Below are 27290 nucleotides of genomic sequence, written 5' to 3'. Positions count from 1 at the left end.
CAGCCTAATTCACTGGGGGGTGGGGAGTGTAAATAGCTTTTCTGATATTGCTATTGTTAAGCCATTGGGAGTCCAAAACCCTTGCCGATCTACTACAACTCATCTAGGGATCTACCAACAGATCCAGATCTGCTCATTCTGGGGTTAGGTTGTGAGACAGTGACTGGCCTAGAATCACCCAGTGAGTTTCATGGCTGAGTGGAGATCTGAACCTGGGGCTCCCCAGCCCTAGTCCAGCACTCTAACCACTACACCACACTGGTTCTTTTTGCTTTCTTCATTGGCAGCAACAGCCAGCTGTATGTTAGGAGCAAGAAAGCACTAGGTCCTGCTGTGAGACTCAGTGGTCTTGCCAGGTCCCTAAGGGACAACTCTCGGTCGCCCAAGGACCTGGCCTGGTCCAAACATTACCTGCATAGAACTCAGGGCCATAGACGGTGCCCACCACAGGGTTCAGCTTCCAGCCTGGGGAGAAAGAACAGGGAGAAAGGAAAGCATCACCCTAACCCCCAACTATCCTGTACTTCTGTTGCCAGAGGATGGGCTGGGGATCTGAGAAGATGGGCCAGAGGGATACAAGAGCCCTTGCCCTTGGAGGGGCAGGGTGTCAAGCCCATGAGATATGGAGCCTGAGGAATGCTGGGTCCATTTCTTTGCCAGGGTGAATGCCAGTTTTCTCATCTGGGTTCCGTGAGATGTACCCCAGAGCCACCCCCAGCCCAGTTTCATACTGTGTGAGACACTCCAGGCACCAGAGCCCCACCCTCACAGATGGGGAGGACCAGCAGCTCAGAAGGGCCCACCACATCCGTTGCTCAGAACTCCCTAGCCCTCTGGCCTGGCCCAGTCACCCCCTTCCCCCCGCCACATCCTCACTCCATTACCATTTGTGTAGGGATTGGCTGCCTTCTTGTTTGTCATTACCCGTGCTGTGGCATTGTTGACCTGGCGAGATAAAAGTGCAGAGACAGTTAGCGATGGCAGGCCTTGGACCCCCATATTATTCTCCTGCCCTGGAGGAAATCTGGGGCTGGAGACTCAAGGAAAGTTTCAGGATTCACAAATGCCAGTTAGGATTTGGTTCAGATCTCCCCGCTGGGGTCTGTACTGGCGACACTCATAGAAGGCCCCTGGCTTGCAGCACCATATCCGGCAATGCCTGAAACCCTGTCCCAATGGGCCTCTGATTTCCTAAGCGTAATGTCCCTTCTCTTTTCAAAAGGCCCTTGACTTCTGATCTGCAGCCCTTCCTAGGGTGCAGGCGTCAGGCGTGAGTGCAAAGTTTGGCACTTTGCAAGGAAACATTCCTCAAACTCCCCATTCCCAGTGTCACATACACAGCTAACATGCAGGGCCCTGCCCAGAGGTCATGCACCATGGGAGTATCCTTCACTGAATGGGCTTTGCAGAGCCACATGAGAGGAGGAAGACCTAAGAAACCAAACACAGGGCAAAAGGGCAGGAGCTCCAGCAGCAGAAGATGTCAGGGTCAAGAGCATAGCATTACATGTCTTCCCCACAGCCCTGGCAAACCGGGGCTGGGTAGTTCTAGGAGCATCTTATGAGACATGGCATCTCCTGCCCCCGTGTGGGCCAGAAGAGGCCCACAGCTCTCCCAGGAGTGCACCAAGCCATCGTTCATTTGCATCTCTTAAGTTATTTACACTGAAATTGCTCCTCGCGTAATATTTTAAAGGTAAACAAGCAAGAGGTAATCAAGAATCACAGCCAGGTGGCAATTTGACAACTGAAATCTCCCTTATAGGCCTCATCTTTGCAAGCATGTGGCAGTTCAGCCTGGTTTCCTAATCCGGAAGCCTGAAAGGTTTGGGGGCTTAGCGATATCATACTTATTCTTCCTTCCTTTAGCTTTGCCCCAGCTCCTGGCTGCTCCCAGTAGGCTCTTGCTGGAGAAGTTCTCCCTTCCTCCCCTTCTACTCTTCACCCCCAGCCCCACCCTATGGGAATCAACAGCACAGGGCATGCAACATCCACTCGCCCGCCTGCTTGTCCTGTGAGGCCCCAGAGGCAGAAATGTTAAGGGGCGGGGGAGAGAGGGTGATGGGGTAGCAAGTGTGACTCCTAATGCCCGACGCAGAGCAGGCAGTGCAATCGTCCGCACCTCGATCTTGCGTCCCTCTACGATGGTGCCGTTCAGCTTCTCCCGTGCCCGATCGGCATCTGCACTAGTTTCAAAAGTTACAAACCCAAAACCCTGTGAGTGGGGGAGAGAAAGGGAAAAGGGGGGAGAGGGGGAGAGAGAGAGAGAGAGAGAAAGACACACACAGAGAGAGAGAGAGATTGGGAAGGGAGAGAGGTAGGAGGAGGAGAAAAGGACAAAGACAGAAATAGTGGGGAGAGAGACAGGACAGAGAGAAGGGGTGAGTAAGGAGCAGCAGAGACAGAACCCCCCCCAGGGTCTGGGAGAAGAGGCAGGACATGAACTTCCCATGCCACCCCAAGGACTGGGGCAGGGGAGGGCAAAGCAAGGAGAAGGGGAGGGTTAGGCTTCATAGGAACAGGACAGACACTGGCTTCCCAAGAGTCAAATGTTTTAGGAGGAGACACGGCAGAGTGCATTACCACTCCCATATGGGTATGGGCCCCCAGTGGGTATAAGTGAGATGTCCTGGGCTGAGTTACTGGTGCTTGCAGTGGATTCCCCCAGCCCCTGGAGAGATGTTCTGAAGGCATGAAGGGGCTGCTGGAATGCACGGGGCTAGCCCGCCCCCCTGATGATGCCCAGTCTGCCTGCAACTTTCCCAAGCTAGCATGCATTTGGCGGAGTTTGGAGGGGCACACCTCCACCACGCATAGGAGTTCAAGCACAGGGACACGGGCCCATCAGAGCAAATGCCTGAAGAGGCTTATATTCATTCTCTTCTGGTGGACTAAGGGAGGGTGTGGGAAGCCCTGTTCTTTTAACAGGACTAAGGGCCAAATCAGACTATGATGTGGGAGATCCATGACTGGATCTTGCAAAGGCGCTGTAGCCATGTGACAGCGTACCTGCTTGGCATGCAGGAGGTCCCTGGTTCAGTCCCCAGCATCTCCTGGTAGAGCTGGAAAGCTCCTGCCTGAAAGCCTGGAGAGCTGCTGCCAGGCAGTGTTGACAATACTGGGCAGCTTCCTATGTTCCTAATCTTTGTCAAAGCTTAAATGCAGCTGGGCAGGGGAGGGATCAGGATGTATCACTGGTTAACTCTTTCCTCCACATGCCATTTCAAAAACCGAACCTCCCCCAAGCTGCTGTGAGTCCCATCAGGGAGAAAATAGACACATGTCTATATTGCACTTGTCTTCTCATCCCCCAGTGAGGCTAACACCACCTTCTGGGGGTATGTGTATGGTGGGAGCAATTTGAATCAGAAAACAATGTAGTGGGGGAAAGGGTTAAACACACCCCTCCCCCAAGTGCCATGCTCCTGATCCAACCCTCCCCCCCCTCCACAGTTGCATGGAAGCTTTGAAAAAGATCCTGGGAGATTTGATCCTGGATCTCCCATGTCACAGTCCAGTTTGGCCCCAAGAGCCAATACTGAAACAGACAGCAGGGGCCTGGAGAAACTCAGCAAAGGTGTTCTTCTTCGGGAGCTCAAAGGAATTTCAAATCCTGTCAAACTCTAAACATCCACATATCCTCCTGGAAGCAAAACTCCAGTTATGTTGATCCAGTCTTTGGGTGTCTATTTCTGAAAATAAAACAATTTAAACATGTTCCACTCTGTCTCCTCCAAACTTTTGTACCAAGTCGCCTTAAATATAAAATGTTCTCTCTTTCTTTTGTTAGAGTGATTTCTGGTTTCACCATGAGAGGGTGTTCTTTCCCTGCATTAAGTTGCTTTAGATTTGTGGCTCCTAGTTTTATCATCTTAAATGTTACTTGTGTATAGTTCATTGCAAATGTAGAACCTGTGTGGCAGCTTTCCCCAACCTGTTGCCCTTCTGATGTAATGAACTACAGCTCCCATCTTTCCTGACCACTGGCCATGCTAACAGGGGCTGATGGGAGTTGTAATCCAAAATATCTGGAGGGCACCAGGTTGGGGGATTACTGCTGTATAGTTAAGTAGCTTCATTCAGCACATTCTCTTTCTGGGTGGGAAGTTAAAATGCCAACGTTAAATTCTAAGTCCATGGTTGTAGGGTTTAGGGGGTGGGAGGGTCGGGGTGCTTAGAAACCAGGAGGCAACTTGAGGCACAGAAAGGAAACGTCAAAGAGTCCTGGGAGGGGCAGAAGTGAAGAACTGAGAGGGTGGCTGGCCCTTGGGAAGACGCACCTACTCTGAAGTTTGGGTTGTACCAGACATCAACATGTTGAACCCACCTTGGAACCGCGCTCATTGAAAATGATCTCAACATCCAGGATCTTTCCGAATTGCTGGGGGGGGGAAAAGAGGAGGGAGAATGGAAGGTGAAAATGGGAGTGGAGTCATCGTTCCCTTTCCACCCCAACTTAGAAATATTACTAACCCCTTTTGCTTCAATTTACTCCCAAGGGACGCTGTGTGCCAGCAACTTCTGGAATCTGGGGACATTCTCAGAGGATAGAACACCCACACACAAACAAAATGTAGGGGCCTGCCATGCTATCCAGAGAGAGACCACTCGGGTCTCCATAGGCCACTGGGAGCCATCTCCATCCCTGGGAGCACAGCAGCAATATGAGAGAAACTTCAGTACTGACCCAGCAGCCACCTATCTTGGGTTGGATCAAGATCGTCGTTCTGCCAAGGGATACCACTGGCGGAGCGGGACTTCCCCATCTTCTCCTCCCCGTGCGCTCCACCCCCCCATGCATACCCTCCAGATCTGCTTCAGAAGGTCCCCCAGCCATCGGGAGCAGATTTGGAGGATGCACAAAGGCTGCAGGATGGGGGAGCGGGCAGGGAAATCCCATTCTGCCAGTGGTATCTGATCCACTGGCAGGACAACGATCTTGGATCCATCCCCTCATGTGTTGCAGCTGAGGAATGCTCCGTTTCACCTGTGTTGTGGCTGAGAAGTCAGGTCAATCCTGCTGGGGCCCACTGGGGTCACAAGATTTGTAGGGCTCTAGGCATCGGAGAGAGAATAAGGGAGCCCTTGCCAAGGTGTGACTTGGCCCAGAGCCAAGGGGAAACAACAAAAGCAAGAGGCTGGCCTACACATTACCCATATAGACTATTCTGAGGCACAACAGCAGCAGTTTGCAAAGAAACTGTGCAGAGTTTGCTGGAAGTGCATGGTGTGGGGGGGCAACTTTGGCAACAACATGTGGTCGCAACAGGGACCCCAATTCACTCTGCCCGTATCACTGCCAGGGACACCGTGTGTGTGTTTGGGGAGGGGATGGACCCACCCCAAACATTTGCCGCAGGTCAGGGTCCCGGAAGCGGAAAGGGATGTTGGAAACATGTAACCGTTTGGGCTGCTGTTTGTCGGAACCACTCTCCGGCGGGTGTAGCGTCTGGCTGTCTGTCTGTGCCGCTTCATCTGTCTGCTGGGGGAAAGAAATAAAAACGGTGACTCCACCACTGTTTCAAGCAGGGTGTGTGTGTACACAATACTCACCTCCCCTTGCAAAAGGCAAATTACAGAGTTATGGGACTTGGATACTGGGAGCTGGATTTTGCTTGTGGCAAATGGGGTTCGAGCACTTGGGAAAGTAAAACCTGTAGATCAGTGGTGGGTGACTGCTTTTCTGCTGAGGGCCACATTCCCCAGGGGAAACCTGTCCCGGGCCATGTGACTGCTCTTGCCAGAAATCTGAGCAGATGACTTGCAGACGGTTCCCCTCTGCTCTTTCCAGGGCTCTGTTCATTTTGGCTCCCCCTCCTGTTATTTTCTCCCCCTAGCCAGGGGTGTGAATGGATAGCTTGCAGAGGGCCTTTCCCTCCTCCATCGTTCCAACCATTTCAGCTTCCCCCACTGCATTTCTCACCCTCTCTGCCGCCCTTCACTCCTGTTGGGCTTCCCTCCCCTGCATGTAATCGGCTAAGGCCTGCCTTTGGCCCCCACGCCGCAGGGTGCCTGTCCTTGCTCTGGGTGACTGACTGGGATCCGTGCACATACCTGAAAGTGACATGATGCGGTTGCAAACATTTTAATGGCACACCGAGAGGGGTGGCACATGGAGACAGTAGAGCGGCTAAGAGCGTGAGCTGTGAACCAGGAAGTCCCCCATTCAAGTTCCACGTCTTCCATTCATTTACTCTCTGGCTGTGGGCAAGCCACGACTCTTTTAGCCTCAACCTCCCCAACTGCAAAGTGGGGAGGGTAATACTGGCATCCCTCACAGGGTGGCTGTAAGCACGATGGACTTTGGGTGTGTGAGAGACCAGGGTAAGAACTGCTGCAGACGCCTGCCCGGGGAAGAGGGAAACAAGTGCCGAAATGTGCTGGTTTGACCCTGGCTTGGCATGTGGGCCTGCATGTGCACGGCCATGTGGGGAGGCAGAAGAGCTTGCTTTCCTAGCCGCGTGGTGGCCAGAAGCCAGCCTGGCACTTGGGGACTGGGGAGCAGCTGGAAAACGCTCACTCAGCGCTTCCTCATGGAGCTGCATTACAACCACATCATTGGCACGATGGGATTGGCAAGCGGCCAAGCAGGTAGATTACAAGTGATTAGGGACATGCGGGGAGCCAGGAAACTTAAGCACTGAGCCACAAAGGCCTGGGGGGCAGCAGGGCGCTGCAACTGCCTCCTGCTGCACAAGCCCTCTGCTAGTTCAGCCTGGCCCCATTTTGGTCCTGACCCACCATCCCTTGTGGTCTCTGGGAATCAGCTCTAATGTGGGACTTGGCTAGGCAGACTAGCTGGGAGGGGGTGAGGGGATTTGATGCACTGCTTCCCCCTTCCCCCTTGCCCCCCCTTTCCTTAACTGAGATTTCTCCTGGGGCTCATCCAGTTTTGCGCGTGGATCCTTCAGAGTCACCTGCTTCTGTCTGGCATCCTTGCAGAGAGACCCACCCTCCTCCTTCCCCTCCTGACTGGCTGGTTTCTTCAACCGGCCTTCGACCTCCCAGGGCTGGTTCCCCTTCACAGGGGGCCTTTGAGCCGAGCCTCTTACCGGTACTGTTTGTGTGCCTGCTATAGACTGCGTGCTGGCGTCGGTGCCTGGCTGCTCAGGGTGGCTCTGTGCTGGCGTGTAGAGAGTCAAGGCGTGCTCAGGGACTGTGCTCTGCCCCGAGTAGTCCTGTGCTGGGTGTGGGTGTGGCGGTGGAGGAGGGGCATACTCTGCGGGGATGCCATTCTGTGGGGGCGGGGGGTACGTGGCCGGGGGGTAGGGCTGGGCCATTGCGTCAGGCGGAGCCGTGGCGTCCTGGTTGCCCTGCAGAGACAGAATGAGAGAGAAAGGCTGACTCGGAGCCTAGAACGCCATGAGCTGCGGTGAGCTGCCCACCCCTCCTTCCCCCGCAGAAGGGCTGAGACAAGCCTGCGCAGCAGCTCCTCTGAGTGGCGGGCATCTTCTCTTGGTGCGAGGCCGTAATCGAAGGTGCACCCCACATGCTGTGGTCAGGGATGTGTTGGGCCGATAAATAAATACATGAATAAACCCAAATTCTGCATTATGAAGACCAAGGGAGTGGCGTGGGTGGGGAGAAAGTGATGCAAATGGACGACGTTTACAGGCATGCAGATATTTATCCTGGTTTTCAGGGATTTGATTAACATCTTTTAGAAACCACTGGGAGAATTAAAGGAGAAAAGGGCATGGTGGCAGCTGAAGGCCGGCCCCAACCCTCCGGAGCAGATTTGGAGAGTGCACAGGCGGGAGGAGAGGACAGGGAAGTCCTGTTCTTCCAGAAGTATACATTCCACTGGTGAAACAATGATCTTGAACCCAACCCATGATGTTTTCCAAGACAATCAAATTTGACTCCCCAACCTTTGGAAGGCCTCCCCAGCCGCAGCGAGGAGGTTTCTTTCTTGAAAACCTTTTCTCATGTTCAGGCTATAAACCAGGGCTTGAATTCAGATTTAAGCTGGATCAAATGCTCTGATGCTAGTGGGCTTCCCCATCTCTTCCTTCCCACAGCAGCTCCTCCAGCCCCCTGGAAATACTTCATAGGGAGTCACCCCAAATGGGGTGAGCTGTGAGGTGTGTGCGTGCGATCTCCAAACACTAGGCAGAAGGACCATTCATTAATGGAATCCTTTGGGTCCAGCCCCTGTTCTATTCAAAACACAAGCTGATATTCTCAGGATGTCAAATTCCGTACCAGATACCAGCTTCTATGTTTGTGCATTATGCTTCAAATACCAGGCATATATGCAGCCCTGGCCATGGTGAGGTAAGTGGGGTGTCAATTTGCCCACATGCTTCCTTGTGGTATTTCAATCTCCTGCCGTCAGGGAGGGAAGAAACAATAAATGGTGGAGTTAAGAAGAATGGTGGCATTACTCCTGGCTCTTGTGGCAGGGTGCATCCCACAGGTAGCTGGTTGGCCACTGTGGGAACAGAATGCTGGACTAGATAGGTCTTTGGTCAGATCCAGCAGGACTTTTCTTATGGCAGCAGGACAGTTCCAGGTCTTGCTTATTCCAGTTGAAGGGGACATACAGAGGGATCAACTGGACTGGGTATGAGAAGGCAACAGGGCAGTGGTGAGAAACAATAGTTGCTTCTCTGTATTAATGGTAACAACTCTCTTGACCAAAGTGCAGCCATGTTTTGAAAGGTCAGACCTGCTAGGTTCAAAGGTTGTGCTTCCAAATTAATGCCATCTTTACTCTGAAATGTGTATGGGAGCTATCCACACACCTAACCACTACATCATCATGCTATTTAATTCAATGTGTCCTCGCAGACAGGCCAGTGCAGAGAAAATTGTACATTCTAGCTACTTCCCCTCTCCTGGCTTCCAGCAGGGATCAAATCTAAAAGCCATGTTATCCTGAAATGAAAAGTAAAATGATTTATTCAAAACCACCACTGAAATGGACCTTTCCTCCTGTAAAAAAAGGAGATGGTTTTCCAACACACACACACACAGACACATGGAGGGAAGGAGGGAGGGAGGGAGGGAGGGAGAACAACATGTAGAGGGGGCTCATTTTACTGGGTGGTGGTGGTGGTTGTGGTGGAAACAGAACAACCTCCAAACAGAAAGGCAACCATCCAAGGGTGTTTCCATACTAGAGCCCTTTAGTGTTGCTGAGGTGTTTGTGTTTTGTAATTTGCTAGAAGCAGAGATGCTCCACACTGCACTGAATATAGTGCTATATTATCCAACAATGCCTTTCCCCAAGGCTGACGTCTTTCTATGTTTATTCAGAACAAGTATTGTTCATGAAAGGTCCTTTCCAAAGTGACTTAAAACTTTCCTGTTGGCAGGTCCTACCCATTTTATTGTTTCCTAATCATGGCAGAGGGATTAATTATCAGTAGCCAGTTAATTGCCCCTTGAATAGCCTTTCTTAATTGCTCCAGGGTCTGGTCCTATTTTGGGGGAATGGAGGAAGGCTTTAATTACTTGTTGCTATGCAAGTAAATAAGTAATTGAAGCCTCCCCCCTACCCCACAGGAAGAGAAATTGACACTGGGACAATGAAAAGAGACTATTTAAAGGACAGTTAACAGGCTATTTATCACAGATTCCGCCAGCTGTGATCCACAGAAAGTAATAAAACAAACCTGCAAACAGGAAACTTAATTAAAGGCACAGAAGTCCCCCAAAGTCTCAATAGTGCTTTACCTGTCCACATTGGACAGACGGGTATTGGAATTACATTTTATTGGAAAAAAAATATCACAAATCAGATCTGAAAAAAACAACAACATGGGAGGACAACACAGAAGACACTAGACTGCAGTGATTTGACAGTGACATTGCTTGGGTTCTCTGTAAAAAAAAAAAGAGTGAACAAAATACAACAATTTCAGAGAAAAGGACCAGTGCAAAAACAATCTAAGAGCTCTTAACAATCTTAAGAATTTTTCTTTGACCTACAGCATTTATCACATTAGACCAAGCCAACACTTTCACTATATTTGCATGCTGTTTTAACAATTTTATAGCAGCAGCAACAATCTTTATTGTACTTCCATATTTTTTAATATGCCTGATTTCTCTTCTGTTCATATTTTCCCTAAATAAAACTTGATAAGATTGAAAAGTACCCTTCATGAGAGAAGGAAGGGGTGAGTAGACTTCAGGTCAGTTCCTTTTTTATTAATCAATATTTGTATTAAATTTATCAACAACATAAATTTGTTATTTTATGTTGACAAACAATTGTCAACAACAAACAATTGAATTCATTCAGTTGGATCCAACTTATTTTATGTCTGTATTTCATTTCTATACTGCCCAATAGCTGAAGTTCTCTGGGCAGTTCACAACTTTGCTGGTGGAACTTCATCATTCCACCAGCAAAACGGATACTGCTCATGGAACAAGACTTTGTCATGTGCTCTGCCCCCCTGCAGCCCTGTGTTCGCCCTCCAAATTTGCTCCAGAGGGTCCCCCAACCTCTGGAACAGATTTGGGGGATGCAGGGGGGAAGGAGGGAATGGGGAAGTCCCATTCTGTCAGTGGTACTTGTTACACTGGTGGAATGAGGAAGTCAGAGCCAACATGTTACAATTATAATAGACTTTCTTTAACCCTAAATAAAATGAGGGGAATGACCCTAGTTTAGCTCATTTGAAGGTAATATAAATTCATCATGTCTCTAATGTACAAGAACTACATAGAAAGCCTGATTTATTTGATGGTGTCTTTCCATGGTGATCCATATGTGCCAGGAGCTTTCAAAGCACTGTCTCTTTTATTTCCATATATAATAAAACCAAATATTTCCATAAAGTCGCCAGTGTCTTTGTTGCCACTTGTTGCTTTTATTTATTAGTTAGCTTTTCTGGTCTATATGTTATTATGCCAATGTTCCACTGAAGGTGCTGTATTTGATTTCCAGAACTTTGCTATAACTTGTCTGTCTGCCACCATTAAGAAATTAAGAACTTCCCTATATGCTATCTCCTTGTCAAAAACCATCAAAAATTCACAGTCAGTTCTAGCCTAGGTACTCCGGTATGTGTTTACCTCAAACTACCTATCTACACATATAAGGAAGAGTGGTGGCAGCATACCCTGTATTTTCAATACCACTGAAATATAGCCAGGTTAGCCTAGTATGTTTTTAAAGTTTGAGATCAGCTCAGGGCTGGTTCTGAATGTGTGAAGTGTGTTGATGCAAGTGGATAAGCCCTTTGATCCATAACAGGAGAGCTAACTTGGCAGGGAGGAAGGAGTGACTGCATAGGAACATAAGATGAGCCTTGCTGATCAAATGAAAGACTGACCTAGTTAAGCGTTCTGCTGTAACACTGGCCCCAATGGGAAGCCCACAAGCGGGACAGGACCCCTTGTAGCTGGTACTGAGAGACGTACCTGCTGAACTTATAGAGATTTTATTTTATTTTATTGCATTTATATCCCGCCTTTTTTCCTCCTTAAGGAACCCAAGATGGCATACACAGTCCTCCCCCCCCCCATTTTATCCTCACTACAACAACCCTGCGAGGTGGGTTGGGCTGAGGGTCTGTGGCTGGCCCAAAGTTACCCAGAGAGCTTCCATGGCCGAGTGGGGACTAGAACCTGGACCTCCCCGCTCCCAGTCCAACACTCTCGCCACTACACCACGCTGGCTCTCTTGAGATGACTCAAGAGACGACTCCTATATACTCCCACCTGCCCTCTCTTGAGGTCTGAGGAGCAAGGGGAGGCAAGAGTGCCCAGTATTTGGAAGAAAAAAGTTTGCTTCCCCCCGCCCCCTTCAACCGCACCAAGTTTGGTTTGGTACATACACATAAGCTCCATTCACAGAATCCAAGGCTATGGGAGATGCCTATTATGTGGAAGCTGCTTATAGATAGATGCTCTGCCTGATAGATGCTCCACATGGCAGCCATAATGAGGGTCAATTAGCTTGCTACTGCACCATCCACATTGTGTGAAAGGCTGGTTTCCATGCCACCCCAGCCACTAGCTGCTACCAGAAAGGTCTGGTGGTGGTGGATGACATTATTCACGTAATGAGGGCTGGTCTACATACTATAGTTGCCATGTGGAGGTTCTACACAGACACACACACACAGGCCCAATTGCACACACACATGCATCCCCCCAATGTGCGCGCGCACACACACACACAGATACCTACACATCCAATTACACACAAACACCCCAATTGCGCATGCACAGGCCCAACTGTGTGCACACACAGGCCCAATTGCACGCACTCCCTCTTCACATACAAGCTCTCTCACTTGTCCATAAACTTGCCATTTCTCACCTCACTGCTCCCTACTCCTCCACCTCCCGTCTGACTCCACATCCCTTGCCTTGTGCTGACAAACAGCCACAAGCCCCTCTGCCAGGAGCCCAACTTCTGCTCTCAGATGCTTTATAGCCCTCACACAGCAGTGCCTCTCTCTCTCTCTCTCTTTCTTCCTCTCTCTCTCTCTCTCTCTCTCTCGGGATGAAATACATCCACAGCTCCTGGAGCTGAGACAGGCTCTTTAATTGTGTGTGTGGTTAATTTATGACAAGGCAAGATCACAGTGGGACAGGCTTGGGCAGGCAAGCTTTCCTTGCTTGAAGAGAGAAACCTTTCCACCCCAGGCCCCATCCCTCGACTGCCTTATTTCCAGTCACACACGGGAGACTGGAGGATGCAGCAGAGCCTGCTCACCTGGGACAGGGAGGTGAGCAGAAACACATTATCTAAGGCATGTGGAAAACAATGTTTGAATCTGCAAATTGTTTAAGGATTACTTGGTTTCTTCCTGCTCCAAGTCAGCACCCAATCTTCAAGGGGGAATGGGGAGAAAGGGAGATAGGTACATCCGTACAAACATTAGGGCAGGGGTGGAGAACCACTCACACACACGCACGCACGCACCCTTCCCAGCCCCACCTCCTCAGTTGATCCATGCAGATGAGCTGGGGGGACATTTTCCCTGAGAGAAGCTCCCTTTTCTCAGCACTGAGCAGAGAAAAGGGCTTATCTCTGACCTGCAACAGGGTAAGGGTTGGTGACACTACAGCAGCTTAGGACGTTCCATACTGGAGAGGACGTAGGAGGGTAGGTTCAGTGCTGTGACAGAAAAATAGACCCAGGGATCTCAGCATCCTATGTTAGATGTCTCTGCTGGGACAAAGGAGGCTTTGATGCCTCTAGAAAACTTATCTTCAATGACTCCAGCCGTTAGGCATCTACCCTTGAGTCCAGAGGAGGGAGCTCTGTCCTGTTCTTTGGAATTAGATGACTCCTCCTGCAAACTACTGGCAGTCCACAATGTCTCTCTCCTCCTTCACCCTAGCCCAGGGCCTGCAGGAGACATTCCAATCCCACTGCCATGCAAACCTGCATAATAGGACATGGTCCCTTTAAGCTCCAAGCAGACACCTGGGCATCACCCAAGCCTCACCCTGCCAGACTATATAAACAAGGGGTGCAGAACCCAGGGGTGCCCAAGGGCCGAATTCCATTTCAGAGAAGCTCTCGAGGGCTGCATTCCAGTGGTGGGTGAGGCTGAAGGAAAAATGGGTGTGGCAAAAGGAGAGAAGCCAAACCCACCAAAAATACCAGCATGTTTTAGCTTAAAGCTCCTACTGTCAGTAACGAAGCCTTAGGAGAGGCACTTTGACTTTTTAGAATGGGGTAAAAACTGCACAAAAGCCAGGCACAAGCCAGGTTTCCTGGCACAAAAGCCAGGAAACCACCGAAGGATTGGTGGTTGGGGGAAAGGGGATGGGGCCTTCTGGGGAATCTTGGAAGGCTGGACTGAGACCCCCAGAGGCTGGATTTGACCCTTAGTTCTGAGGTTCTGCACCTTTGATATAAAGCAACATTCCCAGCTTCTCAGTGAGCATGATATCTGGCCCAGCTTTGAAGGCATGCCAGGACTGGAGGGCGCTCTCCATGGTACTGCCTCTCAGCGGCCTGAATGTGCATCTTGCCACACCTGACCAGAATATTTTCATGGGCTCCAACCTGGGAAGAGAAGACTAACTGATGCTCAGAGATATACATGACCAGGTGCAGTACCCTCAAGTTACAGACAAAGGCTCCTCAATTTTGCATGAAAATCTGGAAATTGAAATTATGCATCTTGTGCTAATTTACGAAGTGAGTTTGATTTAAGCATGCCATTTACTTTGCACAGACCCAGAATTCTATTTGGGGTGATTAAAAAAACCCACCATTATATTCAACTGAAACAGTACAGGATGGTGATGGCTGTGGAGCCATCATGATGTGTAAGCCATGAACTAGATCCTGATGCATGAACAGGGTTCCACTGTGACTGCAGCAGATGGAGTCCTGTGAATGCACAGGGCATCTTGTTTTCCACAGGCCCCAAAAGGGAACCTCTGTCTTGAAGAACGCCTTTCTCCCTCACTGCTGAAATTCTTATCCAGGCTTGGCCTTAGCCTACACCTTCAGCAAAACAGTACACAATAATGACAATGGAAGTAGGGTTGATGTCATTTTAAATCTTTTCTCTGGAACTATATGATTAGAAAGTCATTTTTTTTTTTTTTACAAAGAAAGAAATATAAGGAAAGCTGAAAACTCAGGACTCTGCCATGCAGATTTCCACAATCCTAGTATGTATTTAGATTTTTATCTCACCTTGTCCTAAGGATGTGGAGTAGCCAACACTATTTGAAAGACATCCCAAGAAACTTCACAGAATTTTTATGGAAAAAACCTGCACAGCTGGGCCGCCAATATTATATGCAGCGAGCCAGAAGTATATGACGTCAAGGTTTCAATATGGAGACTGGGCACAGCTAGCAGGGCTCCCCAGCTCCTGGCCTTTCTCCTGTTGGCACAGCATCTCAGGTGCATTGGCTGCTCTCGTCAGATTAATTTCCTCCCCTCACATCTTGTGGTATGTAAGTACAGGGAGGGATGTATTTCTTTCTCAAGGGTTTGCCTTGATTGCAGACCCTTCCCCCTGTTTCTACACCACTGAAAGCAGAGACTGGAAAGAGCTAACCAGGAGAATTGTGAGTGGAAGGTTTTTCTTAATTGTAGCCCCTTTACACTGCTCCACAGAAATGGATGCAGGGAGAGGGGGCTGTAATGAAGAAAATTGGGGGAGGACACAAATGAACCATGTCCTGTCCTGGCAAGGATGAGCTCATGGTGGAGGCTGGAGGAAGGCGGCTGGGCAGTTGTCTGGAGCATGTAGCCAAAGCAAGGGACCATCAACGAGAGATAGTGTAGCAATGTAACAGGCCAAGAAACAGAGTCAAGGAACAAGACTGGTCAGAGGCAATGTCTCAAGGAAGAGATGACATCTTCCAACAAGGGTTGAGTGCTGACTGAGCTCTTTTATCATCCCTTAGCTTGACTATCCCTCCCAGGCTCTGCCTACCTCACTACAGAATGGAGATCCTTAAAAGGGGTAGCCTTCCAGTCTTAGGACTGGCACTCCTTTGCCCCCCCCCCTGGTAACTCTCACTGGGCATGCTGCCTGTGATTGTGCACCACCTCAGTGGCATGTGAAGCCCTTTGGGCTGAGAATGCTGGCCCCTCAGTGAGGTCTGGCTTGGGGGCAGCAGGCCGCTGGAGGTCTTGCCTTCAGAAAGTCTCTAGTTGCCGGACACGGGCACAGTGGTGTCAGGGTCCAGATTCAGTGACCCTGTGAGTTGTGCTTCTTGGCCTTCCTCATTCCATTGGCCCCTGTCCCTCCATGGGTGAACTGTCTTCTCCTTTGGGATCTCCAGACTACCTTGGACCTCTTACCATTTTGCCACCCCAGGCAGCCATTTGTAAAGCCTGTTGGGTTGTATATCCCTGTCTAATGGTGGAAGGAGACTACTATAACTACTCATCTGGGAGGGGGAGGAGGGAAGGGAGAAGTAAGGAGATCTAAGTTGTTTTTTATATTTATTTATAGTATTTATATCTTGCCTTTTTTCCTCTTGCAAGGAACCCAAGGCGGCTTACATTCTCCTCCTCTCCACTTTATCCTCACAACAACAACCCTGTGAGGTAGGCTGGGCAGAGAGTCCATGACTGGCCCAAAGTCACCCAGTGAGCTTCCATGGCTGAGTGGGTACTAGAACCCGGATCTCCCGGCTCCCAGTCCAGCAATCTAGCCACTACACTATGCTGGCTCTCTTAATATGGCTAAAAATTAGCAAACTATGTATGTTTTCTCATTAGAAAACAGTCAACATTTTTCTTGGAGAATGTGTGTGTATGTATCTGTAATAGCTGTAGTGACAAAGAATACCACCGATTGCCATCCACTGGAACGTAGGGATTTGGCCACCCACAGTGTTTGTCCCTCTCCAGGAAATGAAGGCTACAAATAATGGGTTTCCCTGCCTTTGGAGGTACAGAAGCACAGCCGAATGTTTCAACAGGATTGCCATTTACAGGCAGGCCCCCACAACTGTCCCTGACTAGAGATGTAGTCCCTGTTCTGGGAGAGAGAATGTAGGTTCTGACTCACTGATAGTAATAAACAAGATTTTTTGAATGCCGAGTTGCTAGTGAGGAACAGTAGATGCTCTGCAATTTTCCACAGCTGCAATATCAGCAAGCTGTTGTTCTGCAACATCCTCAACAAAAGGATAATGCAATACCTAATGTAAAAGTTGGCAGCTTCCTCATCCCATCAACTCACTTCCCTACTAACTTCCACTTAGCTGGGCCAAAAGAGCCAAAGCAAGCTCACTGTGGTTTTTCACATCTTTGCCCACATGTGGAGACTTTCTCCAGCCACTTAAGGTGTGGCAGAGATACTGGTTTATGAGATTGCATCCAGTGAAATGGGTGAGACTACAAGCAGGAAGAGTCTGTAGCTCCAAGGTGCTGATGGGAGCTAGGCAGAGCACAGCACACAGGCCAGAGAGGAGACTCAATACAGCTCACAACTCATGTTCATGCAGGGAACTACAAACGACAGCACTGCGGGTTGTTATGTTGCCTACCCCTCACCTAAGGCAACACAAAACAAGCCATGAACACAAAATTGATTTCCTTGTGGCCATATCTTTACAATGTAGACTCTCATCACTAAACTCACAAAACCCAAAATGAGCAGGAAGTATTTGCCTGCTCCACTGACTTAAAAAATGACTATGAGTGACAGGCACCCAGGGTTGAGCCTTAAATTGCTATGAAACAGAATTTGAGAAAAAATGCATGTTTTTATTAATTCTATGTACCTATTCATCAAATGCAGGATTGGAACTGGAAACTAGCGATTTCAAACAAGAGAAATGTGCAAAGTAGGGAGGCACCCTTTGCCACCCCCATTCTACCTTGGATTCCTGCACTGAGCAGGGGGTTGGACTTGATGGCCTTGGAGGCCCCTTCCAACCCTACTATTCTATGATTCTATGATAGCTTTACATCAAAGACCTTCCAGTGTTTCTCAGTTAGTGATGAAGCTCAGAATTGTATTTAGGGTTGAGCCAAAATGGCCACGTTCTACTTTGCAGCCAAGTTCACGGACTGCAGAAAGTCCCACCTCCACTATCAGTTGTTTGGCTGGAGGGGGGCAGGGAGCTAAAGGTGTTCACAACATCTTTGCATAGCCATTCTCCCCACTTAGATATTCAAGCTCCTCTCCATAGTAACTGGCACTGGCATAACATGGCACTCCACAGACTGTCCAGAGCCCTGATAGGGTGCTGCTATGGTGGCTTTTTTAAAAAGGTCTTTCTTTACATATGAACAACTGAATCATCACTTGGCGAATCAAATTTGGCTACATGACAATGTTACTAGGGGCAAATGAACCTAATCTTCTATATATATAAAAGTCAAAAATTGTGTGTGGGTTTGTGTGTTTGTGACTGGCTGCAGGGCTGTCTGTAACGCAGGGAATAAGGGGGAGCTGCCCTGGGCCTAATCACACTGCAGGGGCCACTGAGCCCGCCATTTAGGCCCTAGAGTTGCTGCCGCTTTTAGTTCATATTCTCACTTGCCAGAGTATATGACAGGAGTCACTGGGTTACATTATTACTTTGTTTATACTTTCCCTTACTAACAAGTACACCCTCTCAATCATGGTACAGGCCAGGTTTCTGATTTCAGCTACCAATCATCCTATTGGCCATCTTTCATTCTATTGGTCTCTCTCCCATTCACTCTGACTTCCTTCACCTTGGATTGGCTGGCTGCCGTTTGTTCCCTCCCCTTTACTCATGGTTTCTTTTCTAACTGTGGAGAGCATTTAGTTTCTCTCCCCTGTTCCTGCAATATCCAGCAAGGACGCCTCTGTTGAACATTTTAATAGTGGTAGGAGATTCAGTGTGGATTATACTGTAGTAGTGCTTAGAGATTCAGTCTCTTGCATTTTTAGTAGTGTTTTTTATTCAATCTGCTCATTATAATTGTTGTGCTTTTTTAATCAAGTCTGGTGGATTCAACTTTTCACCTTTCTTATGGGGCCTTTCCGAGAAGCGTAAACCTACCTTAATGTGTTTCTAACAAATAGTGCCTATGACAAAATTACATCCCAAGTAATGCCAGGTATATCAGCTAGTTCACAATAAGGATGCTTGCCCTCACTCTGAATTAGCTTCGTTTGCCTTCAGTAAGATCATTATGTAGCCAAATCTGATGAGGAAAGGAAATGCCACAGCAGCCAATCAGGCTGCAAAAGATGTAAGTATTTGGGGACTTTCAGAGAACGTTTCACACATACCCTGTTGAAAATGATCAGCTGCAAATGTCCAACACAGCCTTGCTCTGATTACTCGCATAAAGAGGGACCAGGACACTTACATAGAACCAAACATGATTAAGTGCTTGTTGTAGGTAACTAGTTTTGCATAGCCACAGGTGGCCCCGTGTGGGGGGATCCACATCCCTCAAATACATCAAAAGACACTCCCAGCCAATTGAATGTGGGTCCAGATGAGATTGGAATGCAGGTGGAGATCTGCCACCAGATACACGTCTGCCATCCATATCAACTACATGTTTGAAAGTCTGCTTATGATAATAATCTCACTTGCTGGACTGGGGAAGAAGAAATATTTTTACAACTCCCTGAAGGTGATTAGGTGTCCCAAAAAATAACAGTCCATCCTAAACTGTACAGATGCTTGCAATACATGGGCATTAATAAATGTCAAAAATGGAAGTCATGCACTTCGTGAAGCAGCCTTAACCCAAACCAAGATAAAAGCATCTTACAACAAAACATTTTTAAAATAAGCTTTAAATTTACTTTCATTGGACTCATCATTAATACATCACATCAGGAAGTTTTTGACTAGCTACTGAAGTCCTACAAGAGAAAGCTCTCTGAGCTTCTTATGAAATGAAGAAACCACTGACTAAATCCATTCTTACAAAAAAGCTGTCACTAACACTTTTTCAGAGCATCAACCTGCTCATGCATTTTTGGTATGAAATGCTGAGATCTACTTTAAATAAAGCATACTATTTGGGTTTAGAACAACAACAACAACATGCATGAAATCTCCAGACTGGACAGCAATGTCTCCAGATACACATCACTCCAGCATGTAATTTGAACGTTTTGGTTTGCCACACACCATATGAAAAAGCAATGTCAGCTTCCAGTATTACCATGATCAAAGTAGCCTATAGCTCTTATAACACAAAGACTAAAGACTTGCAGTGGAATCCTATACTGAGACATAAGCTCAATGGGAATTACTTCCAGAGAAGTGTGCACAGGACTGCAGCCTTAGGCCCAAGCCCCATGTAATGTGTTGTCCCTGCCAACCCGCATCTCCCCCCAAATTTCTCTGGAAATGTATAGATGAAAAATGCATGGTCAGATGTCATAGAATTAACTTTTTCCACCAAGTGGATGCCAAAGAAGTGAACAGAGGGCATGGGAATATGAATGCTATGATAACACATCACGTGTTTTTTCACATTACTCGGGAGATGCAGGGGGAGACATGCATCTTAATTAAAACCCAAACCTTGCCTGTATTTCATTAACCTGGTGAATTGATGCTTAGATCACTAAACACTTTAAAAACCCAGAAATAAAACTTTGCAGGAAACTGAATAGCCATAGAGCTTCCATGGAATCATTTTATTAGTATATTGTCGGACAATAGTAAAGATGGCAAAATTAAGACAAACTTTCACTAAGTACCAAGTAAAAATGGGAGATGGTGGGTTGGATCCAACTTCCTTGCTCCACCAGTGGAACAGATACTGCTGGTGGAATAGGCCTTCCCTGTCCCTCCTTCTCCCTGCAGCCCCCCCATCTGCTCCGGAGGGTCCCCCAACCCTCTGGAACAGATCTGGAGGGCATGCAGGGAGCTGCAGTGGGGAGGAGAGGATGGGGAAGTCCCATTCTACCAGCAGAACAATCAAGTTGGATCCAACCCATTCAATTCACATTCTGGAGTGTACCAATTCAGATTGCAGCTGGAGGTGGATGGGGTCATATTTCTGAATGCTCTCCATGTATGAAGCATCATGCAGATAGCCAACTAATACAGGAGGGAGAGGGCTAGATTAGCTAGGTTACTATACAGAAAATATAGAGTAACTAGATTACTACATGGAGTGTTTACTGACATACACATCCAGACTGAGGTTGTACAGCCCAAAATTCCTCCACCACATTCTGCATCTCTCATTTACTACAAAAGTGGCAGTTAAAAGTGAGAGGCACAAAGTTCATTCTATACTCCCAAAGAAGCAGCTACTGAGAGGTGAAGAGATCCTGAATCTGCAATCCTACACACAACTACTTGGAAAGGAGTTGAATTTAATGGGATTTACTTCTGAATAGATTCTGAGCAATTCTGAGTATAGGATTGTGCTGTGAGAATGCAGTGTTTCAAATATGGGGAAATGTGAGCAGTTCTTTAAATGATCTGAAATCAACAAAAATAAATGAGATGTGCCTAATTATGAAAGGGAAGGAAGACAGTGACACATGCAGTGTGTACAAGCCACCTGGGCTATTGAATCAAGAATGTACTGTGCTGAACACCAGAGGAGGAATGTGTACCTAAACACTCGAATCAGGGTATCCTGTTCCCCTAATTCTGAGGGACACCTACATCCAACCCACACCTTGACTGATGCCTTTGTGATCTGCACTTGCCCATAGACTTTGGTAAAGCCTGTATACTGTTATTGTGCCAGTCAAATTTCTTAGAATAAATGTGAACTAAATTTCAGGCTGTCATTGCTGCTCTGCCCCAGTTTCGAGTCTGTCCTCTTGATGTCGGTGTTCATCAGATGCCTCCTCCCTACTCCACAGAAAAAGGCCCTTCTTTCATCTCAGCTGATGAAGGGCTGTCAGATCAACTTTAATATGAATGTAACACACGCACGCGTGCACTCACGCACACTGCTGCTGAGGGACTACATAATGTTCTGAAATTAGTGACTGACAGTATAGTTTGTGGTGTGGTGATAACCTGGAATTAGAGGCAATTGTGTAAAACAGGAGGTGTCTCTTAAAATAATAGACACCTGACAATCACAATCAACGGCTCCTGCTATTGGCACCTGCCACACCGGGGAAACTAGTCAGAGGGAGCCAGAGTTCCCAGGTAGCAAGGATGGGATGGGGAAGTCTGGCAGGAATGGAGTAGCCAGGCTGGCACTGTCTGTGAACTTCTCCGCCTCTCCCTCTCCCAGCAATGGATTGCCATGCCAGTATACCTGTGGAGTGTGTAGGAGCCTTTCTAACTGTAAACAGATGGGGCTGCAGGGGGTGGGAGAGAGTGGGTGGCCGATGGAAGGGATGCCAGAGGGGACAGGAAACTGCAGAGAATACACAAGACTGCCACGCTCGCCATCTACTGAAGTTGCAGGTTCTAATCTCCCTTCTACGCCACAGCCCTGATAATCTCCATTATTAATTTGGCCTGTCTCAGCACTCATCATCCTGAAGACGATTCCTTTCAGGGCCCATTAGGCTCACCTGATCTCCAGAGTGTTTCTCTGTGACACATCTGCCCAGATCTATAGCTCCTAGTGACAAATCTCCTGGCAGAAAGATAAGGATATGATCACAGCATGTATGCATGTGCTGGGTGCTGGGACTGAGCTGAACAACTCCTAATTAATTATCTTGCTTCGCTCCCCATTTCCTCCCTCACACACACCAATTAGTAACGAGAGCCTGTTGAGGTTTGCTCATGCAGGAAACCCTTTCCACATATTGGATCCCATCATATCACCCTCCACATATGCATATGTTCCCCATTCTCTGTTTTCCACAAACTATTGCTTCAGTTGCAGGTCACCCACCCTCCTTTAAACATGTGACTCTTGTGTCCTCCTGTGGTTTATGCTTTAATGAGAATGGGTGTGCTGAGGGGGAAGAGTACATTAACTTTCACCAACTTGGTGCTTCAGTGTGGCCTCTGTGATAAGACAGGAGTATTTCTCAGACTGCATCATGTCTTACTCTCTGTTGTTAATGGAAAAAACCTCATTAGGGGTAGCTTAGGTCAGTGGTAAGCACCTTCAAGTACGAGGTGCCTATCTAGCCTCCGGAGCAAGGTCTGTAGAAACAAAGAAACTTCTATTTATCCCTGCGTTAGAAACAATTGTTGCACAATTGATGTGCTGGTTTACCATGTACATGTATTTTTAAATGTGGATGAACACTCCAAAATATGGCCCTTGATCTCCAGTCTCAGGGCCAGCCCTACCATTAAGCAAAGCAAGGCAGTTGCCTCAGGCAGCAGGTGCAGGGGTGGGGGGAAAGCAGCAAGGTATTAGAAGACAGAGCTGTGTGCATGTCATGTGGCCTGCTCTGTGTCTCCCAAGTTACCCTACTGCCTTCAGGTGTGATGGAAATGTTAGTATTGAAGTTAGATTAAACTGCCAGTCTGGTCAGCTTCTGTAAGTGGAATGGGAGTGGGAGCCATCTTGTCCTTCGCCTCAAGTAGCAATATACTTGGGCTGGGCCTTCCAGTCTGAAAGAGATACAGACCAGGATTGTCCAGCTCATTCTTTGTATGGTCTTCAAATGCAGCAGAACATGGTGGAGTTTTGGCTTTTTAAAATAAAAAATTTAGGGGAGGATTTAAATAACAATTCTGGACTTGAAGTTTGAATTGGTACAGTCCATCCTACCACCTCGGGATTCTACTGCACGTGTAGGCCAGACCCTATAGATGAGCTTGTATAGTCTCTTGGACCGTGTTTCTTGGACACCATATCCAGTTCATCCAAAACAAGTGGAGCTGCTGTCTCCATGCTCCCAAATGCAGAGACTAGAAGCCCAAGAGCAGGTACAGCCATGACAGTGCATTTGGAGGAAAGCAAAACAAGATACTCGTACCTACACTGAAAGCAGAAGTCACATGAGATGCAAGGAGTTTAGGGAACCTGGCTCAAGGGCTATTCCCCCCCCCCCCAACACACACACACACTTCTGCTCTCCACATTAACATCTAACTTGTCTCACATAAACATTTTTTCCACAAGTTAAACATGGGGAAATGGAAATGGGAACGGATGAAATTGCACATGGAATCTCTACAAACTGCAGACAGACACATACCACTTGCATCATGACATTCCACTTCCATTTGGATGAATCATACCTAGGGATGTGCTAATCACCGAAACTCAAGCTTGATGGAATTCTACAAATTACATCTTGAAGCTCATTCCAACTTGAATCCATATCAGATTGTGAGTATTATTTTTTTCTTCTCGCCTGGAAATCTGTGCGTATTTTCATGCGTATTTTCCCAAATGTACGCATCAGTTATGCGCATATTTGAAATGTACGTATTATTCTCCCACTGATTAAAGCATATCTGTACACATTTTTCAAAAGTACACATTTTTCATGTCCATTTTTCACATGTACGCATGCTATCGAACACATTTGTGGGGGGGGGCATGACTCACATTGCATGCGTGGAAATGTACAGACTTTGACTGCAGATTGTGTCCGAGTCCATGTTCAGTCCAGAACTTGGTAAATCCTGATAAAAAATGACCTGAAACGAATTTTTCATACATTCCTAATAATATCCTAAGAAAGGGAAAAGGGTCTCTACTGCCTACAGGCAGCCTCCTTACCCGAGGCCTGCACTTATCCTCCCCTCAAAGGAACCTTCCAGCCTGGCCTGCTCCCTCATACTCCTGCCTATTCTCTGGTTTCTCATCCACCTAGCTGAGCTCACCATCCTGCTCTGGACCCTTCTGCAGCGCCTGGCCCACCATGCCGCCTTGCCTGCCTCATTGGCAAGGCTCAGAGTTGGATCTAATCTTGCACTGATTAAATGTCCCTCATTAACGAGTTTCTTTAATTAATGGAGTTTTTGGGCTTGCTTGGCTTGCTCTCTCCCTGCTGCTCTCTGCCGCCTCAGCACAAACACGGGGCCATTCCCTTTCGAGTCATTTAGTGAGTGGGGCTGGTTCCTGCCGACAACGCACTTTGCTGATGGTGCCTGTCTCCTCACGCCTGATGACTCCATTTTTAACATTTCCCCCCCTTTTATTTTTTGGGGAAAAACAATGACCTTAAATCTCTTTGAACTTGAACCTTCACAGCACAGATACCAAGATACCATTTGGTCCTCCTGGGACAATGGTATCCAGCCCAGGCTGTGGGTCCTCAACCTATGGTGCCACCTTCCTGAGCCCCTTCCTGCTAAAATATCAGAGGGCAAGAAAACCTCCTGCCACACCTTCTTGTCCTCCCCTACCACATGAAGAAAATGTGACATCTTTTCCTGTTTGGGAGTCCCTATTTTGCCCTGCCTTGGCAGGTCGGAATCTGTACTATCATCAAAGAGAGCTGGTGTGAGGATTCAAATCCACATTCCATTGGAAGCATAGTGGATGGCCTAGAGGAGGGGTGGACAAACATTCTGGCCTGCAGGCTACGTGTGGCATGGAAATTTGTGGACGGTGGCTCAATCCCCGCAGTGTGAAGATGCCTCCTAACAGTCAGCTGAGGTTTCTTCTAGCCTGGACAATGGCCCCAGAATCAGACTCCAAAGCAGCCCAAGAGACAAGCACCTGGCCATGACGGAAACCGCAGCAGTTGTATCCGCCATGATCACCACCACTCATGCCTCTGTTGCCAAGGCAACAGAGATGCAACTGGCCCTAAAGCAAGACTCAGATGTCTCAGGAGATGTCTGTTGCCCATACTGCACCGTTGTGACTAGCACTATAAAGGGATGGGAGGGACCTGTGGAACTCGGCTCACTCAGCTATTGAAGCGAGGCCCAGGAGTGAGGTGGGAGGAAGAGCGGGCTACAATAGGAACATAGGAAGTTGCCTTATTCTGAGGCAGGCCGCTGGTTCATCTAGCCCAGTGTTGCCAACACTGACTGACAGCAACACTCCAGGGTTTGAGGCAAGGGTCTCCAATCCTACCTGGAGATGCCGGGGATAGAGCCTTGGACCTTTTTCATGCAAAGCATGAGCTCTACCACTGAGCTACAGCCCCGCCCCCCGGGCCAGAAGAAAAGCCCTCATGGGCCAGATGTGGTCTGTTGTTTGTAGCTTGCCCAGCTGTGGTCAGATTAATCAACCATCTCTTAATCCAACTGTACCAGAGTTGTTATTGCTGGAATGAGATCTGTTTTTAAAAGTCACACACCTGTAAAAGCATGTTGTCACCGAGAAGGTGGCAAATAAATTATTTTGTCTCTAAAACCCACTTGGTTCCCAACAGTGTTTACTGATAGTGTTTCCAGTCTAGTTCCCCATCCAGGATCAAATTCTCCTAGCATCCTGCACCTTCATCCCCTATTGAAACTAAGACCAAGGATGCATAACTGAATTCATCTTCTTCCCGTTTACTTTTGACTCCATCTTCCCCCCACCCTTCCTCTGCGCACTCTGCCTGTGTTGAATTTTAAGCTGTAATCTCCTTGGGGCAGGAACCTGTCTTTTGGCTGCTCCGCTGTACAGCTCCTTTTAAGCTGGTCCCTCAGCCAGTACGTGCGTATTGTTAGCATCTGTCTGGGGCTACGGATTCTTGGCATACTAACAGGCATAAATAAGGTGCAGGGTCCATTTAGTGTTGCATAGGTAAGTTTTCCTTGCTCACGTGGCTTAAATCAGGCCCCCTTTGAATTAAGGAGGAACAACTGAATCAGGGAATCAGCGGCCCCCCTTCACCTTCTGCAAATCAGAACAATACATTGTTCTTCTGCCTCACTCTCCGTGGATGTCGCTACTACAAACAAATTCAGCTAATACTCTAGGAGCAACACAAGCCAGCACCAACAACTGCTTATTCAACAATAATGTACTCATAGATGCCAATAATTATGCATGCATGCAAACAGCCAATAGTACACACACACACACACACCATCCATCCATCCATCCATCCATCCATCCATCCATCCATCTATCTATCTATCTATCTATCTATCTATCTATCTATCTATCATCTCCTGGCATCTCTAACAAGATGGAGACGAGCAGATACTGAAAATGAAGTTGCCCTGTGCATTACAGCACATCATGCTAGCCATAGGGGGCTGGTGCTGGTGGTGGTGGGCCTGAAAGCCTGGGTCTTTCTATACCACGGTGGTGTCAGAGGTTTCATGCACGGACTGTAGTCTCTGTCTGTGTTTTCTGGGTCTGTGCCAGAACAAAGCTGCTTGCCAGATAAAACTATGCTCAGAGTGTTATGTTCCCAGCACAAAAGCTATTAAGCAGCAGAGCTTGGTCCAAGAGGCTCATCCCTTTCCCCCATCTCAATCCCCCACAGCCACCCCACTTGTGCTCATCTCAGCACATCGTAAAGGCAGTGGAAGGTCCGTGATAAAAGGCAACCCAATTTCCCAGAGGCTTCTTCTGGGAGCTCTGGTGGTGAAGGTTTTGACTAGAAATGACACTCAACTGAGGTATAAGAACCTGCGATACTACAGCCATGAATATGTCCAAACACAGTCCACACATACTTAAGCACATTTGAAATGGCCTATTATTGTGGCCTGTTTTTAAAATGCTAAAATTAATGCTAAAAGTCATATAACAGCCTCTTATGAGCATTACTACCTCTTCCAAGAGCCTTCCCCCTGCCCGCTGCCCCAACCTAGCCATTGCTCATTTACAAATCAATATCTTCACCCACTTTCTGCAACCAGCACTGGGGACTAGGCCATGATGCAAGTGGGGCTCGGCTCTGGGTGTCTTGCACGCTGCCTCCTCTCCAATTTGGCCTCCTTTTCACACTAATGCCTCTCGCCAGGAAGCTGAGGTCGCGCTGGGGAAGCAACTGCCTCCCTGAGAAGGAACTGACGGCTCCTGCCATCATTCAGCAAAGCACTGACCTGTGAATATTTCATTACCCTAAACACTGCGCCATCCATAC

At 47.9% G+C, this 27290-nt stretch overlaps 1 protein-coding gene across 3 annotated transcripts in view; it reads right to left on the bottom strand.

The window, feature by feature from the left end:
• Window positions 1–27290, bottom strand: part of RBFOX3 (RNA binding fox-1 homolog 3) — a 350747-nt gene that overhangs the window by 10431 nt on the left and 313026 nt on the right. For 2 of the 3 annotated variants that reach the window (XM_084832352.1, XM_084832353.1), the window contains 5 exons: window positions 7053–7313; window positions 5342–5482; window positions 4328–4381; window positions 885–945; window positions 412–465 (listed from right to left, as the gene is read on the bottom strand). In XM_084832352.1, the coding sequence (XP_084688478.1) occupies window positions 412–465; window positions 885–945; window positions 4328–4381; window positions 5342–5482; window positions 7053–7280 (538 nt within the window). In that variant the 5' untranslated portion in view covers window positions 7281–7313. Of the gene's footprint in view, window positions 1–411; window positions 466–884; window positions 946–2122; window positions 2216–4327; window positions 4382–5341; window positions 5483–7052; window positions 7314–27290 lie in introns of those variants that run through there. The other variant, XM_084832351.1, reaches the window with a different exon arrangement.

This window comes from Heloderma suspectum, chromosome 2 (genome assembly GCF_057233095.1).
Source record: "Heloderma suspectum isolate Gila_16-S chromosome 2, 16-S_ref, whole genome shotgun sequence".
NCBI classification, from domain to species: Eukaryota; Metazoa; Chordata; class Lepidosauria; order Squamata; family Helodermatidae; genus Heloderma; species Heloderma suspectum.
The sequence above is the reverse complement of the archived record's forward strand: the minus strand, read 5'-3'. Positions and strand labels throughout refer to the sequence as shown.